Source organism: Callospermophilus lateralis, chromosome 4 (assembly GCF_048772815.1).
Source record: "Callospermophilus lateralis isolate mCalLat2 chromosome 4, mCalLat2.hap1, whole genome shotgun sequence".
Taxonomy (NCBI): Eukaryota; Metazoa; Chordata; class Mammalia; order Rodentia; family Sciuridae; genus Callospermophilus; species Callospermophilus lateralis.
In genome coordinates, this window is record NC_135308.1 from 123676073 (window position 1) to 123689424 (window position 13352).

General features: G+C 33.8%; 1 protein-coding gene across 1 annotated transcript in view; it reads left to right on the top strand.

Moving 5' to 3' along the window:
- Nucleotides 1–11877, top strand: part of Trhde (thyrotropin releasing hormone degrading enzyme) — a 382015-nt gene extending 370138 nt beyond the window's left edge. Inside the window, exons 16-19 of the mRNA XM_076853121.1 lie at nucleotides 1839–2006; nucleotides 2561–2701; nucleotides 5955–6036; nucleotides 11734–11877. Coding sequence (XP_076709236.1) covers nucleotides 1839–2006; nucleotides 2561–2701; nucleotides 5955–6036; nucleotides 11734–11877 — 535 coding nt within the window. The remainder of the gene's footprint in view (nucleotides 1–1838; nucleotides 2007–2560; nucleotides 2702–5954; nucleotides 6037–11733) is intronic.
- Nucleotides 11878–13352: the final 1475 nt, after the last annotated feature.

A 13352-nucleotide genomic window follows, 5' to 3' on the forward strand; every position in this document is an offset into this window, starting at 1 on the left:
TTTTTACATGCCTTTTTACTTAAAACATGCCTAACTAGTTCTATGCGTGACCACAAAACTAACTGTAGAATTCAATTCCTATTCTCTCAAGCACACTAATAGCTTAATAAAGTTCTCTTCAAAGGTAAACTGTTATTAGCATTCCCAGAACTAAGAATATATTCACTGGTTAATGATTTTGTGATTTCAGTGCATATTTTATTATTTTTCATGCAAATATATATGTGAATATCTTGGCCAAAGTCATGCAGTAACGCAATCCTGTGTTCTGTGCCTTATAATATTTGATGGATAGTCATGAATTTAGAAAACGATTGGGTCTCTTAACTTCCTTCTTGAAGTTTGAAGACAGAGGCATCTCTGTGATCTTAAGATGCATTTACTAGGAATGAGTACTTTCTTCACAATTTTGCGACAAACTTTTCTTAGTGAATTCAGGCATGCTCTGTGGCAACCTGTCCATAAACAGAGGGAAGAAGAATTTGTCCATCAGCCATTGGAAAGTCTTTTGTCAGTACTTTCTACAGGGAGTCCAAGCAGAGATGAAAGCCAAGAGAAATATGTGAACTTCTTTAATGGTTTATATATGTGTGTTTTCCTTTTGTTTCTTTAAAAAAAAACAGCAAATTAAATGAATCAACAAAATGCTTGCCCTCTAATACCACAAAGAAGGATTTCAGTTAGCAAACACTTCCCTAAATACTTTAATTATTTATGAGAAAAGACAGATAGTATAGGTATAGCCTTTTCTAGGAAGCATGAATTTTATATGATACTTTTTACAACTCTATAGGTCTCCAGAATATCCTGATTGCAGCCCTAGTTAGCTGCTAACAATGAGATGAGTCATTTCACTGGTAGCCCTTCAGTCTCCTCCTGTTTTCTAAGTACTAGTATACCCGAGCAGTGTTTGAACTATCAGTGTGCCTTTATGTTATCCAGAGAAGACAGTCTATAATTATTGGCCATATTTAAATTACAAATGAGAAATATTAATAACGAATTAATGAATATTGAGAAAAGCAGAATTACACTTTTAAACTTTTAAGCATCAGAGTATTCCTTCAGAGAAATATTTTTAAAAGTCAGTACTCATGGGGCATATTACAGACACAGGAATAATACTTAATAAAAAGAATCGTAGTGTCAAAAATTGACATGATAATTTAAGATTTATGAATAGCCAAGCTTAATTATATCCACTGTTTCACATTCTCATATTTCATTTTGAATTAAGGTCAAGATGTAATATATTTTTAATAGTCATTTTTCTGAACTCTGAGAAAAATTACTTTTTGCTTTCTCATAACTTGCTATTTATGTTTTATTATGTTTATCATCTATATTTACAGTTTTCTAGGTTATAAAATCTGTGGAGTTGTTTGGAAAAATTACTTGTAAAGAAAGTATCTAAAAATTTAAAGGGAAGTAGTTTTGTTTCATTCAAATTAACTAAGTCTTCAATGAGCGCTATTTTGTCCTTCTTGGATCTATCAATTATGAGAGCAAAGAGTCTACTAATGTTATTGAAAATGTAATGCAACAGTTTTTTATTCTTTTTTCAAGTCTTAGTTATTATTTTTGTTTAAATATATAATTTTAAGAGTGTTAACAAAAATTATATTCAAAGCTTCCTTTGAATAAAAGCCATTATTTTATTCATCAATATATTCATACTAATATATTTGAATATTATTACCATAATACTATTCTCTTCAAGATAAAAATCTAACTAAAAAATCATCTCTTTAAAAACTATGGCAAAGCATTATCTGTCTTTATTTTCAATGCTACAAAGCTTTGAATTAACAGAAAACCACCATGGGTTGCTTCTTTAGAATACCATTAAATGTTAGAGACATCGTCTACTGTACAGGAGTGTCACTACTGGATGAAGATGTTTGGGAATTCATATGGATGAAATTCCACTCCACTACAGCAGTTTCTGAAAAGAAGATATTGTTGGAGGCCTTAACTTGTAGTGATGACAGGAATTTATTAAACAGGTGGGTCAATCGATTTTCTAACTATTTTTATAATGAGAGCATTCTCTGTTAATCAGGCTCCCCTGAAGTTGTTTTATGTCCTTGAATAGATGTTACTCTAAAATTTATCTTCCTAAAGATCAGAAAAAAATATCTTGTTAACCTTATTGAAGTTGCATGTTAACCTTATTGAAGTTACTGACTTAAGAAATATATTGCTTAATGATTAATTATGTCATTATAATATATAAATGTGTGTAAGAAAATATTTCATTATCAAAGGAAATGTTTACTAAAATAATTTTAAAAGGGAGTTCTGTGTCATCAAATCAGAACTGTGATTTCCCGATCCAATGTATATTTTTAGAGTTTAATTAATGTAATCAAACACTTTGAATTTGGCCTTCCTGCTTATATAAACTGAAATTTGTTCCATTATTAAATTCATATGAATAAAGTTTGCACTGGACTATTCTTTTGAAGAACATGACAAACTAGACCATGTAACTTTAGTACAATTATAAAAATGTAAAATTTTTTGGACTAAAAATTTCTCTATAATTCTATCATTATAGGCTTCTAAATCTGTCTCTGAATTCTGAGGTGGTGCTGGATCAAGATGCAATTGATGTCATAATCCATGTAGCTCGAAATCCCCATGGCCGAGACCTTGCTTGGAAGTTTTTTAGAGATAAATGGAAGATATTAAATACCAGGTAGAAAGAAGAATTTGATCATTCACACCTGAAAGTGTAAATTAAAGCTGACCTATGAGAAATAAAAGCCCAATTTTTGTGATAGAATTTAGATCCAAATAATAGGATTACATTTTAACATAGTCAACCAAAATGGGTATTGTCACTTCTGTAGAACTCATTCTGTTTAAACAATTCTCTAACCTTATTAATTTGTTAAAGGTTAATAGCCTTAATTAATGATATGTGGACACGTGGAGAGTGTAAAATGTTTAGCAGAGCACTTTCCTGGTATATCCATCAAACTGTCCAAAATTGAAGAAATAATAAAACTCCTATATCCTGAATGTATTATAGGAAAATGATTTATAAATCAGATATAAGTGGTATTATAACAAGAAACTCAAATTGTTTTTGTAGAATTGTTTTAAATTTCTTCTAAATAAAACATTATCAAGCACCTAAATAAAACCATGAAGTAGAGAAGAAACATTAATCATTTCAATCATCATGTGGTCCCACTTGCAGTAGAATTCATTCCCAGGATATCTTGTTTCATGGTGAGAGTTTTTCATCCTCAATATTAGAAAAGTTTTCATTATGTATTTAAATCTATTATAATCTATGCTAATTTATTACTCTGGTAATCTCTATGGTATCTTAAAATTAAATTTATTATAGAGGATGTAAATGCTGCATGTTCTTCTAAAACATAACTCTTCCCAGGTAGTAAGCAGACTTACTGTTCTGTCAGAAACTCATAAAAACTATTTAAGCACACCTTTATCAGCTGTCCTGTTATAATGAGTTCAGTTTGAATGGGTATGTCATATTAAAGCACATTTCCCTCTACAGATATATCATTGAGAGAAAGCACTGATATTCCTATATGGCACATTGACTTTTTCTATATGTTCAGTTCAGAACTTTGAGTGATTAGAATATTAGAGCATGTTTTGTTGTCACGCATATAGAGTATATAGTCATCCAGCTAAGGAAAAATTAATATATACACAACAGTTCCTATCTAAGAATGCCCATGATACAGAGAGTATCTGATTTTATAGTTCAGAGTCAGTGGAATGCACCTGTCTATGATATCTATCCAAAAAGTAAAATTATTGAGGTTTGAGGTTTGAGTGTCTACAAATACAGTAATACTTTCTATGGCAAATAGGAGTGGCTTTATCTGCTCCTACTCCTCTGTTGGTCCTTGAATGCTGGAGTTTGTGGGGGTCCTGACCAATATATTCTTCACCTTCTACAAATTCTTCCTGATTTAAGTTGTCATCCATTCTCACTATCACTCCCAAATCTTCATCTTATGTACTCTAGATATTTCCATATGACAGACAATCTCTCCTCAAGGTCCCTACTGGGGTATGTCTGCAAAAACTAATGCCATCATTTTCCCTTGGTCTTCCTTTTCTCATTAAACATTATAGCCAATCAGCAATTGCTGAAGCCACATATCTGGAAGTCTATATAAGCTTCCCCCTTTTCCTAGCCATATTTATCAATTAGGCTTTAGGTTTTGTCAATTTCAGAATTTCTAAATATTTCTTTCTTTGCTTTTCTGCTACAATTTCCCTAATGCAGTTTCTTCTTTACTACGGTACTCTTAAAATAGCCTCTTTATTCCTCTCTAATTATATTCACCAATACACACACACATACACACACACATACACACACACACACACACACACACACACAAGTGCCTCTTCCCTTTGTCACAAGAATCTTTCTGAAAAGCAAGTGTGATATTTCCCTGATGTAAAACTTTCCATGGTTCTGTGCCAGACTTACAATCTAAGCTCCTTGATATGTCTTCTCTGTACCTCCTAACCTCTTGTTCTTCCATTCCCAGCTTCACAGTTCATACTCTGTTAATGCCAAATTGCTTGTTGTCTGCACACACCATGTCATCTCACACCTCTTGCTTTTGTTTCTGTTGGTTCTCTAAAATTACTTTCTCAAAATTGCACCATACTCAGTCTAGATGCATCATCTTCCAGAAGCTCACAGATCCCACAGCTGAAGAGCTCTTCTCTGAACACTGTGTATAATAATATCAACTCTGTATTTAGTTACATTAAGAGGAAATTGTCTGTTTACATGTCTAACTCTTCAACTAGATGGTAAAATACCTTTGAGGTTTTGTGATCATGCTTTATTCACCTACATGTGAATGTATAATTGACATTCCCTTAGAAAAAGAATTACTTTTGTTCCTGGGTAATAATCTACTTCTGTAACCACAAATTTATTACTAGTGGTCACTCATGCTGTTTGAATGATTATTTGTTTGCTTTTGCTTAGCTAACTTTTTTCCCATGGAGGAGTTCAATGTTAGAATTATAATAAGTCATGGGTTTCTTCCAGGTCAGCCCCTCATTTTATAGATGAGAAAAATTAAATTCCCCAGAAACTAAATTACTTAAGGTCCCATAGGCTAGGGCAACATTATAGAAAACCTCATGTGATGACATCTAGACATTTGCTTCCAATTGTCCAGAGTTTTCTTTGTAGTATACTTATCTTGTTTCTAAGAACATGATTACTTGTGTTAGGTATCATCAGCATAGTAAAGGCAAATCAGTAAAATTAGAACTCCTTCTCTTCACTGGCACAAACTATTCATTGCCTCAGGTCAAAAGTTAAATAATTGTGTTTGTGACACAAGAATTGTGCAATCCAAATGAACAACTAGATATTTTATTTTAATAGCCTAATGAAAATAATGCTAATATTTTGGGAACATTTTTGAGAACTATGACTCCATTTTTAAGAACTCAGTAGGATAATACCAGTTTCTTTTATGATTAATTAAACCCAAATATCTGTGTGACATACTGATTATGACTAGTTGGCCCTGCAGTCTTCCTTCCTTTGGTGGCATGCTTTTCTCTTACAGTGACCTAAGTTGCTTTAGAGTCGAAAAGTTCTAAAATTTCTGCTCAATCCTTGGCTTATAAATATAACAGTATTTCTTAAATACAATTTTAGAGGACTCACATTTTCAAAATTTGCTTCAACTTACATTTCTCCAAAACACTGTGAGACAAATCAGATGGGATCTGATAGTATCCCATAGCCATAGCTCTTTTCATCTATCTTGCCCCCTAAAGAAATTATCTTGAATGCTCCAAGATCTAGCAATCTCTGACAACTCTAGTCAAATAGACTGGAACCCTTGAGAATATATTTATAATAGTATTTCTTAAATTACTACCTATATTAACATTAAGACTTTTTTCTTTTATCTTTTGAGGTACGGAGAAGCATTATTTATGAATTCCAAACTTATCAGTGGAGTTACAGAATTTCTTAATACTGAAGGTGAACTCAAAGAGGTAAATATTTTAAAATGAGTTCTAATTTTTTGTTTTATAAGCATAAAATTGCACATTTACTTCAATCATTTATTTCTGTCAGATTCACACCCATTTCTTTTACACACACACACACACACACACACTTGTTAAAGACTTCTCTATTTACAAAGGTATTTCTAATATATTAAGCATTGAGTGCCTGCAAAATGTTTTTGAATGTAATAATTTCTAAAGTTGGGTCCCAAAATCTACTCCATAAGTCTTTGATCCAATCAGCCGCTCTTCAGAAGATTCTGTGAACCCAAGTAACCTACAAAACCATCATATCAATGACTTAGTACTTGTATTAAGGACGAAGGTTGGTGTTAAGGTGTAGAACATGAGTCTCACAGCTTTGTGGTCAGCCCTGTGCAGACAACAGATAACTGGACATGATAGTAGTGTTTTATGCTATCCAGGCTGTTATACATAATGATTTCATGTGTATGGGAAGTCATGTATCTGGCAATATATATTGAAATTAATAATTTGTTTCAAATTTCTGCTTGGCACAATCACAAATGAATTTTATTAATGAAAATAAGCTTGACTTTTTATGGACTAGGGTTCATCTAACATTTCCATTTTCCTCTCACTTATTTATCCGAAAATATAAACTAGGTGTCCTCCTCCCTTCTTAACTCACATACCAACAGAAAGAGAGATGAAATGGGGAGGGTTAAGCAGGTAGAAGAAAGGGACAAAACATAGGTTCTTTTGATTTATTATAATGATATGTGCTTCAAATTGTCTTTTCCTCTGTTGTCCACTTTTATGAAATGTAGCTGATAATTGTCATTGAGGATCATGGTTTCCTCAGTTTCCACTGACAGAATGCTCGATGCTGTTACTCAAAGCTAATCCCATCCAGTAGCATTCTCCTGGGTGCCTCAATCCTGGCACCAACCTTAGTATCTTCTAATATTGCCCAATTTCCTGAGATCATACCCCATGAGCTAACTTAGATTCGATCACACCAGGAGCTAGGCTAAGCCAAGGCTTGGGTTGTAATGATTTGAAATTCCGCCTTTATCCCTGCTATGTGTGTTCCCAACCCTAAAGGATTTAGCTTTGAAATCCCAGAACATTTTTCCACTATTTTTTTAAAATAAAAGATTCTAAATGGAAAGGCTTTTTTTCCAATCCATAGGAAACAGAAAGAACAATTAAATTAATGATGGCTTTCAGTTTTCTCAGTATTTAAATGAAGTACTTTTAATGTCATGATTTTATATTCAATAGTCTGGGGATGAAAGACATGGAGTCACAATCTGCTCAGCCATTCAAGTGAACACAGAAGTGAAATCTTTCTCCCTGCTCCTCCCCTCTTGGCCCCTCCTTGCTCCTTTCCCTCTCTACTGTTCTGTCTTCTCCTCTTCTATCCCCTTTCCTCCCACCTGTCTCCTGTATCTCCTCCCTTGTTCTTTCTTCTCCCTTTTCTCTTATTCTCTTTCATATTTTTCTTGATTTGCTCATTCTCAGGCCATGAAAAATAATGTCTTTTAGATGAACATTTAATTATTTTATCACATATTGACCATTTTGTTTTACATATTATATATTTAATTTTTATGCTTTTTTAAATTGCCACTTCAGATGTTCCAAGGTGCCCCTATCATGAAAGGTTAAAAAATGAAATTAAATTGTGGCTTTTATTCCATTATCTACAAAGGAGCTAATTTCACAATGCAGGCTCACAGTGGAATGAGGGATGAATCTCTTCATCGGAGTCTTACTTGCTCTGACTTTTTAGTTTTACCTTTTCTTCCAGAGGCTTTTACATGCTTTCATACTTTTAACTGTTTGTACAGGAATGAGGCACATATTTTCAGGTGGGGTGGGGGATTCAATTTGTACTGATGACAGTCCTTCTTCCTTAAATTACAAAGGGCTAAGTAACACCCACTCAAAATATCCCATAACCTTTGAGCCTCATAAACAGAAAACCCAAGTGCTCCCTTGGGGTACAGCATTTCCAAGGATTCATAGATCAAAGGGGAATCCGCACATTTATGAATTCTGAAAAACTCTTTTGATATTTTAATGATCCTCATCAGCTTTAGGGGCATTTTGTAAGAAATTTCTATTGTCCAAAACTGCACTCTAGTACCTGAAACCGAAGTTTCCCTTTAATTACATGGATCTAGTAGTTTGAACTATATTTCTTCTTTAGGCAGTCCATCATTCACTTAATTTTAAGTTAATGGAAGTATAACATCATGGAACCTTAGAGGATCCTGTCATTTTTCCATACTGATGTTCAAAAAGTAACACTGTCATGCACCTGTCAATATACTACTCTCTTTAAGAGGAACATAGATCTTGTGCATCCCGGATATCACATTTACACATGGAATATTGAAGACATATTCCTCATACAAGGACAATGGCTAATACTATTTGTTTATGTAGTTACTAATAGTATGTTGTATAATTTACTCTAAAGATAATTTACTTTACAATGTTGGGGTCTGGAGTATCCTGACATAAGAGATATTTTAATGCTAAAATATTTTAATAGATAAATAAATATGCCTAGAAATTTTATGCTAAGAAAATTACGGAGCACAAAAAAACAAGGACATTTTACTAAATGTTATTTAATAAATTTGTCTAAACTCGCAGCATTTAAAATAAAAGCATAACATGGCATAAATATCTAGGAAACATGATAAAAAATAATAGCAGCAGCAAAAACAAAACAAAAAATCCTACCAGAGAGCTGGACAAATAATCAAACTGGAGTAATAAATGCCTGTTTTATTACCCCAAACTCTGTAAATTGAGAAGTGAGGCAGGGTCTGTAAGGCACTGCAGTCTCCCTCTAGCACTAGTTAGACGGCTGTTCTGACCATGTTTGCCACAAGAACTATGGAGGAATACAGCCCTGAGATCAATTTGTGGCAACAGTGGAAAGTGAACCAGATGTGTTCTGATGAATAAGCTACTCAAGATGTGCCATGAGTCACCTGAGGTGCTCTAAGCTCACAAGGGAAGTATTTAGTGCCTAAGAAATGCACCCCTAGAGACCCACCAGTTACATTGTCTATTGAGAGTTCTCTTGTAACATAATCTAACCTACCATCTTGTGTCAATGATACAATCATATTGAAACCCATCATTTGCCTTTAAGGACAACTTAAGAATTTTTCTTCACGTGTTTAAGCTGGCTTCATAAAGAGTCCAAGAGTACATGCCACAGAGTTAAAGTTGCAAAAATGGTGTTGATCACCATCTGGCATATTCCATGCTGTGGGAAAAATATCACTATGCAGAACATATTTTAAAAGAATGTATTTTTGATTGACAAATAATATGTGAATAGTGACACTATAATGTTATGTTTTTCTAAGAAGTTAAATCACAAAATCTAAAACATAAAACAAAATGTCTTTTTTTTTTTTTTTGGTACTGGGGCTTAAACTCAGGGGCATTCAACCACTGAGCCACACCCCTCACCCTATTTTGTATTTTATTTAGAGACAGGGTCCCACTGAGTTACTTAGTGCCTCGCTGTTGCTGAGGCTGGCTTTGAACTCATGATGCTTCTGCTTCACTCTCCTGAGCCTCTGGGATAACAGGCATGTGTCATCCAGCCAAACTAAAATAAAATGTCTTGTTTGTTGCTTTATGGAAACATATGTCTTGTTTGTTGCTTTATGGAAACATACCTGATGAGTATAAACCATAAATATGTAAATATAAATATATTATTGTGTTAATTAGCTAAAGATTCAAATTATGATTCAATAATTCCTTTAGACTTCCCTTTCTCTCTCTCTCTCTCTCTCTCTCTCTCTCTCTCTCTCTCTGTGTGTGTGTGTGTGTGTGTGTATCTCTGGAAATGCCTGGAGTATTAGAGATACTTAATAAATTCTAATTCCTTTCTTCTTTCTTTTACCTTAATATATATAAATGTGGTCAAGTATCAGATCAGTTTTTAGGTTAGCACCGGTAAGTATTTGTTCAACATTGGATATTTTACTTGTTTGTTATAAAAGTACAGTGATTTTGAAGTCCTGTCAAGGCTATAGCTGAGATACAATTATTCTTTGCTGGTATTGCCAGATATAAGGTTTTGTGGAAAAACAAACTTTGAGAGAACCCATCAGTATCATGTAATCAAAGTAACACTGTCTTAACAGACTAAGCTCTACATGAACTAAATTCTAAATTATTTTAGAAAGGTACAATTAGTTGCATGTTAAGTAACCCCACCCCATCTTCCCTGTCCCTGAGTCTATCTTGATGGACCATGTCTCCTTGCCACCACTTGCTCCCTGTGGGCCGCCATGTGATCCCACATCAATTTCAGCACATAACATTTCTGTGTTGCAAGTTGATTTTTCACATTTGTCTATGAACATTGCAACTGTTAGTTGGTTGTTTACAGTTTCTAAAGATGTATCTAACAGAAGGAAGAACTTGAAGAATCTTGAAGAGCAATCCAGAGTATGTGGACTCTCAAAATAAATCTCGTATCAATAAAAATTATGGGGAAAGCACTTTAAAATTCTAACCTAAATGATCAAATTCTCTAGCTGAATGAGACCATATTTCTTCTTTATTCTTTCTAAATCTAGTTACTCGGATGATTGGAATGTCATTTATCATCCAGTTTGTATAGCACCATTACTTTTTTCCACCTTCCAATAACTTTGGCAATCCCTTGACATTGGAGATAGTGTCAAGCCCTATACTGCTTATTTGCAGAAGATGAAGAATAATTTTCACACACAAAGAGTGAACTTTAATCCTTGTATTCGGTTCATAGGCTCTTTTATACATTGAATGGTCCTTGTAATTAGAACTAGTCTTTGTCACAATTTCATCAACCTATTTTGAAAGAAAAATTAAGTATTTCCATTTTAATATTTATTGATGACATAGAAGCTGAATTGGAGTCTTATTGTAATCAATGTCCACTCTTCCTTTTTTTCTTTTCTTTTTCATTCCATAATCAATTGTATCATACCTAATTGATACAGCCCATTATATTTGTCATTACTAAACTTATTCCACTATAACAAATAAATACCAATCTTTAAAGTTTTGTAAGAGAGATTCTATTCAAGAGGCAGCCAAGTGCAAGGAGATGAGAGAGACCAGCTCTCAAATATGCCTCTCTTACAGGGGTATTTATGGGATGAAGAAACATGGTGATTTAAGGTGTGGGGACCAGTGATCAGAGGGGATGTAACCAGTGATCTATGCAGGCATAGTCACTCTTCATAACTCTTCAAAGGATGCATGAAGAAAATTATGGTGTTAGCATGATCTCAGAGTGGAGTTTTTGGTTGTCTGACATCAGAAGGTCATCTGTTGGACACCTGCTAAGGCCCAAGAGAAGAGTTGGTGGTTTTAACAAAAGTAGCCTTCAAGTCCCTGCAAAGTAACCTCAGCTACCATTGTCATCATGGCCCACAGTGTTATCTACAGGAGAGTTGGAGGGAGACTAACAATATGTGGCTCAGTTGCATGACCTCCAAAATGAGGGATGTTCTAGTTAACTAAAAGCAAAAAAAGCCTAAAAGCAATTAAAGCTAGAGAGATTATCAGGATTTCCCTTGGTTTCAACTGTGGCACTTTTGTTTCAAAGGGATTCTTGTTCAAATATGCTGCATATGAGTTCATTTTAAGACATGCATCCTTATCATTTTAAATTTCTGTTTCCAGCTAAAGAACTTCATGAAGAGCTATGATGGGGTAGCTGCTGCCTCTTTCTCACGTGCTGTGGAAACCGTTGAAGCCAATGTGCGCTGGAAAATGCTTTATCAAGATGAGCTCTTCCAATGGCTGGGGAAAGCTCTGAGGCACTAATATGTGTCTCTTATAAAAAAAAAAAATACTGAGATTTTTGGAAGAGGACCTGTTTTATGTGGAATGAGGAAAACATGCTGTGTAAAAAAAAAAATGGCCAGATTTTCAGTGTTAACGTGAGGGAGGATTTTTTTTTTTTTTACTCTTTTGTTTGGGGGATTAATTTTTGTTTCATTCATTCACTTTTGTTTCTTTATTGGGTGTTCTTTAAAGAAACTCTTGCAAGTGAAACTTGCCATGGTTGCTTCAGCTGTACATTCCTTGCTGTACAGGACCAAATATGATAGTGGTGCATGTTGATGTTGCAGTCAGTTTGGAAAAAAAAATCATATTCAGAATATTCTGTGCATGGATGTATGGTCCTGCTTGTGTTCCAGCATGCTTATTTAAAATGTCCAATGTTGTACGTGAATATATGTTCCATCCAGGATGGGCATTATGCAAAAGCACAAAGTTTATCTATGACAATCAGTGTTGCAATGAAAGAAAAACTAAAAAGGGTAGTTAGATTCTTAGTGTTAGACAATGGGAGAGATAAAATAACCCTTTAAGTGAACAGTGTCATTTATTTCAGCACTTGGATTGTCTGGCAATGATTACTGTGTTACTAACTCACTTTCTTTGAGTTAAAGCTCTGTACACATTTAAAAAGGCATATAGATAGTGTATACATATGTATATGTACATAGGGAAGCCCCGTATGTATATAGTATGTTGTACACTGCACACGTGCAAAGAATCTCTTAAATCTAAGAAAATTTATCTCCTTTTATAAATGTGTAGATGTTTGGAAAAGGGTTAAAGGAATTTATCTCAACATTATCCTTCCTATTTCCTAACTAAATTTCTCAACTTATTTTTCATTTACTTTCTGAAGTATGGTTTACTCTACTACATGAAGATGAATTCTAACAAAATTTATTGTGTAAACCATTCTTCTAACTCTCCTAAATCAGTAGCAGCCATGCATATAGATTGTGTCATCATTGGTCAGATGTTCTATTCAGTATAATAATTGTGTAAACTTAGTACTGCCAATACTGAGAAAGTGTTTATTTTCCATCTTGTTTGTCCATCTCATGTTAGAGAGTTAAAATTGCTCTCTGTGTGTTGGTCTTTATGTCTGTGTTGCTCCAATCCTCCATTAAGCAACCATACCTCAATAGGTCTATTAGCATTTAATGACCTTTTATGCCACTTGTGCCATCCCTTGAGATAAGAAGTTTCTTTTCATGTGTTAATGTACAAAGTCTTTCCTTTAGTATTGACAACTCTATTCTACCTGGGAATTTTGAATAGCCATTGGCTTTGTATTACATAACACAAATATTTTTAAATGATATTTTCAGCCAGTAGGCCAACTCTTTAAACACTACTTAGATGCTTCAAAATTAACATATTTTAAATTTAGCATTATTAAATACCAATACAACTACTATACTTAAGCCAAATTTTTGTGGACCACTTCCTATTTT